The sequence below is a fragment of the Procambarus clarkii genome, chromosome 4 (genome assembly GCF_040958095.1).
Source record: "Procambarus clarkii isolate CNS0578487 chromosome 4, FALCON_Pclarkii_2.0, whole genome shotgun sequence".
Lineage (NCBI taxonomy): Eukaryota > Metazoa > Arthropoda > Malacostraca > Decapoda > Cambaridae > Procambarus > Procambarus clarkii.
Genome location: NC_091153.1, coordinates 34,884,240 through 34,889,239, shown reverse-complemented (window position 1 = coordinate 34,889,239; position 5,000 = coordinate 34,884,240). Strand labels below are relative to the sequence as shown.

Here is a 5,000-nt window from a genome sequence, read left to right as displayed (position 1 = left end):
TTTGGTGAGTTGGCCTCCAAGAAAAGATCTTGAACCGAATAGGTGTCACTGTGCTGTGGCGGTGGAGCTCCTACTAAGATTTCCTCGTCTGAGGAGTCTGTAACATCCGTGGTTGGTGATTTTGTCTTTCGTCTCGCAGCCTGAGGTAGGCTCAAGTGTCGTGGATTAGTGGTAGCAGCTATTTCAGGAGCGTTGGTGGTGCTGTTAGTATTTCTTCACAGCACGTCTGCTAGCGTTGCTGCTGAGATGGTGATGGTAGAAGTGTTGGGAGCTAGAGAAGCAAATACCTCAGTTTGTTCTGCCCGGGTCTTGGGTGGTTCTGGAGTCTGTGTAGAGATTGACCACGTGGTCGTCATGGTGGTAGTCTCTGGAGTGGTAATGGAGGCAGTACGACTCTAGTCCAGGGCGATGATGGGGTGCAGGCCATTGGCTACGTACACTGCGTTCAGTTCCATGACGAATCGTTGATTGTCTGATCCGGTAAGCCTCTCTGCTAGTCGAATGAGACCAGGGATAATACCTGCACGTGATACAAGGGACTGTGAGGGTGCTGGTTAGACCTTAGATCCCCAGTGTGGAGGCCAGGAGATCTGTTGGGAGGAGCCATTGTTTGGTTGGGGTGGTACGGTCGTAGTCTGCATCTGGCTTACGGAAGGGAGACTCGGGAAATGGTCAGGTCCAAGGTCTAAGGTCGTGGCGACTTACCTCTGGGTGGTCGGCGGCGTGGTGTTCATCTCTTTAATCTTCTTCAGTTCCTCCTTCCTTTATGTGCAGCGGTAGGAGTTGGCGGTGTACTGTTCTCCACAGTTCGCTTATTTCTTGGTGGTGGCGGTACAGTCCTTGTAGTTGTGAATACCGGATCATGAGCTGCACTTAGCCGTTTGTTCTGGGTACTTGTTGAAAGAGTGTTTATAGGTGAAGCACTTGTAGCACTGTCTCACGTTGTAGACCTTCTCCATGGCGATCTGGTTTGGGGAGGAGGTGAGTCCAAAGCACTTGAGCCCGTTTCTCACTGCTTCGTGGGCCTGTTCTGCTGTTTCGAAAGTCATCTTCATCGTGGGTCGAGTGGCGCCGTTGGTCTTGATGTAGGGTTTTCTTCGTTCACTTGCCGCACCATGGTGTCGGGTACCTCACCTGCTAACCAGCGGTTCAGCCTGTTCACAAATATCGTTTTCCCGGGAGTGATTTGTCTGGGAGGAATCGGTAAGAGGTTCGCCTCCAGTAGTGGGACCCGGCGTTCCGGATCTTCTGTAGGTCCGCTTTTGTTGTCACGGTTACCGTGGCCTCACACCACGCATATGGACGTCTACTGGTCCCACTGATGTTGCCTTGTCAATGGCTGCTGCAATTTCTCCCTCAGAGCGCTTGTAGACTCCGAGGAGTCGCACTTTCACTTTGAATATCAGGTTCTCTGGCAATGGCTCGGATTGTCAGAACCTGGAGTGAAGAGATGTTTGCCGGCAGGTTTGTGGGAACACGGCTTGCCAACAAGGGAGGTGTGGAGTATTTATCACTGTCTAGACTATGGGGATTCAGTTTTGTTGTGAGGGTGAGGCGAGGGTCTGCTGCTAGAAGGTGTAGGTGAGGCCTGGGTCTGCTGCTGGATGGTGTGGGTGAGGCGAGGGTCTGCTGCTGGATGGTATGGGTGAGGCGAGGGTCTGCTGCTGGATGGTGTGGGTGAGGCGAGGGTCTGCTGCTGGATGGTGTGGGTGAGGTGTGGGTCTGCTGTTGGATGGTGTGGGTGAGGCGTGGGTCTGCTGCTGGATGGTGTGGGTGAGACGTGGGTCTGCTGCTGGATGGTGTGGGTGAGGCGTGGGTCTGCTGCTGGATGGTGTGGGTGAGGCGTGGGTCTGCTGCTGGATGGTGTGGGTGAGGCGTGGGTCTGCTGCTGGATGGTGTGGGTGAGGCGTGGGTCTGCTGCTGGATGGTGTGGGTGAGGCGTGGGTCTGCTGCTGGATGGTGTGGGTGAGGCGTGGGTCTGCTGCTGGATGGTGTGGGTGAGACGTGGGTCTGCTGCTGGATGGTGTGGGTGAGGCGTGGGTCTGCTGCTGGATGGTGTGGGTGAGGCGTGGGTCTGCTGTTGGATGGTGTGGGTGAGGCGTGGGTCTGCTGCTGGATGGTGTGGGTGAGGCGTGGGTCTGCTGCTGGATGGTGTGGGTGAGGCGTGGGTCTGCTGCTGGATGGTGTGGGTGAGGCCTGGGTCTGCTGCTGGATGGTGTGGGTGAGGCCTGAGTCTGCTGCTGGATGGTGTGGGTGAGGCGTGGGTCTGCTGCTGGATGGTGTGGGTGAGGCGTGGGTCTGCTGCTGGATGGTGTGGGTGAGGCGTGGGTCTGCTGCTGGATGGTGTGGGTGAGGCGTGGGTCTGCTGCTGGATGGTGTGGGCTACTGCTCGATGCTCTCCATTTTCCAGACCTTAATGTAGTCGACCTTAAGAGCTGCCTCCTCGCTGATGTGCGGCTCACCGTGCTTCCAGCTGGGCAGCCACGACTCACGCTGAGGAGGGAGAGTAAGGTGTCACAGTTAACAGTACCAAGCAGGTGGAAAATGATGGTAGTGTTGCTACTGTGTAGGGTGAGTGTGTCACAGTTAACAGTACCAAGCAGGTGGATACTGATGGTAGTGTTGCTACTGTGTGGGGTGAGTGTAAGGTGTCACAGTTAACAGTACCAAGGAGGTGGATAACATGAGAGTTGGCAGTGTTGCTACTGTGTGGGGTGAGTGTATGGTGTCACAGTTAACAGTACCAAGCAGGTGGATAACATGAGAGTTGCCAGTGTTGCTACTGTGTGGGGTGAGTGTAAGTTGTCACAGTTAACAGTACCATGCAGGTGGATAATGTGAGAGTTGGCAGTGTTACTACTATGTAGGGTGAGTGTAAGGTGTCACAGTTGCTACTGTACAGGATGAGTAAAATGTCACAGTTGCTACTGTATAGGATGAGTGAAAGGTGTCACAGTTGCTACTATGTAAGATGAGTGTATGATTTTACAGTTGCTACTGTGTAGGATGAATGTATGATGTCACAGGTGCTACTGTGTAGGATGAGTGTAAGGTATCACTGTTACTACTGTGTAGGATGAGTGTAAGGTGTCACTGTTACTACTGTGTAGGATGAGTATAAGGTGTCACAGTTGCTACTGTGTAGGAGTACACGGTGAGAGGCGACCAACAGATGGCATTGTTTAAACAAAAAAACATGTTTTGTCCTGTCACAGGTTAGGCATATATATAGTAGATATATAATAAGACGCGCCTATTCGAATGCATTGTACGTTGTATCAAAAATTCAAAGCAATTCGTAAAGAGGTTTCGAAGATTTTCCTCAAATGAAAAACACCGTTTTTCAGATAATGCATGTTTTTTTTTTTTTTTTTTTTTTTTTACCGTCATAGACGTGACTCTATATAGTATGCATATAAAAACCTGCTCGGATGCGAATGGAACGTTGTATGAAAAATTCAAAGCAATCGGTGAAGAACTTTCGGTGATTAGCGGTTATTCACAAACGAACATTTCCATTTTTATTTATATTAATATGAACAGCTTAGTTCATTACACATGGGTAATGTATTGACACGTTAATTGATAATCAAAAACAGAAGTAAATTATAGTGAAGACTTACACCGTTCCAGAAGTCTAGCGCAGCGTGAGGGGAGGCGTTGCTCCAGGGCTTGTTCCTGGCCACGCCATCGTGGAAGTAGCCATTCACGCCCCCGACAGCCAAGTTTAGGACGATGTAGAACTGAAGACACGTTCCCATAATTAGAACATAAACTGTATGCCTTAAATTTTTTTATTTAAAAATGAAGAAGTGTGTTGAAGAAGCTTATCATTGATGTCACCTACACAACAGAGGAAATAACATTTGCGACAGAAAACATTACCATATATTACTCTAAACAGACACACAGTTTTTAGTAAGGTATCTCTAGTCTTAAATGCCATTTTACAATTAACACCAGGACTTTGATAGATGATAATTCTAGATAGACTCTGATAATTATAGATAGAAAGAGTGAAATATTTTGTACATAAAAATAAAAAATTGTGAAACTGCAATATTAAATACACAGGGAGTAAAATTCATTGAAAAAATAAACTAAAGCAAGAGAACGAACATAATTAAAGAGTTAATTTATTTGTTAAGCAGATAATTCTAGAGAAAATTAACAACTATAATATAAGTAATTATCTTTCCAAAGAAAAAGGGAAATATTTAGCAATATTATGCATCATTTATCAAATAACAAGAGACCAGGTAATAACAAGGAATTAACTTAGCATCAAATGGGATATTGTAATGACTATCAACGAATGTGCTTCCATATTCAGCTATAAAATAATTCTATAATTATCAAAGAAATTGAGGGATGTAAGTGAAATTTAACGGGAAATTGAAGTAATTTAAGAAGTATTTTTTTTTTAAATTTTGGAATCTAAATTTTTCTCTCATAACAATCACTCAATGACAAACATATGTAATTTCCCAGATAAACAAGGAGAATATATTATATAACAATAAATATGTAATATACGTATATAGGCTGCCTTCTTATTAATATTGTGAAACCCGCCACACAGCAATCATCAGCTTGCCACCACAGCAACAGGCACAAAGCTTTATCATGCACAAAAATAAAAGAGATGAAAATAATTATAATTCGCTCTGTTGGGGGAACAGGCAGCCAATGAATGTGATATACACAATGCATATATCTTAACAATGATCGAGACGATCATTGGTGCAGTGGTCACGGTACTGTGTACGTTTAGGGGTGATCCTGGACGGCATGGGTTCGAATCCTGGCCGGGTCAAAGAGTTCTTATATATATATATATATATATATATATATATATATATATATATTATATATATATATATATATATATATATATATATATATATATATATATATATTAGTATATTTTGGTAGCAGTCTTTCCTGTAGACATATATTATTAAATATAACCGAAAAAGTAAGATTAATAATTCTAACAC

At 45.4% G+C, this 5,000-nt stretch overlaps 1 protein-coding gene across 1 annotated transcript in view; it reads right to left on the bottom strand.

Annotated features, from left to right (window-relative positions):
• LOC138369785 (beta-1,3-glucan-binding protein-like) overlaps positions 1-5,000 on the bottom strand; it is a 70,219-nt gene that overhangs the window by 386 nt on the left and 64,833 nt on the right. Inside the window, exons 10-11 of the mRNA XM_069333396.1 lie at positions 3,624-3,743; positions 1-2,493 (exon numbers count right to left, since the gene is read on the bottom strand). The exon at positions 1-2,493 is cut by the window's left edge and continues 386 nt beyond it. Of these exons, the coding sequence (XP_069189497.1) occupies positions 2,383-2,493; positions 3,624-3,743 (231 nt within the window). The 3' untranslated portion in view covers positions 1-2,382. The remainder of the gene's footprint in view (positions 2,494-3,623; positions 3,744-5,000) is intronic.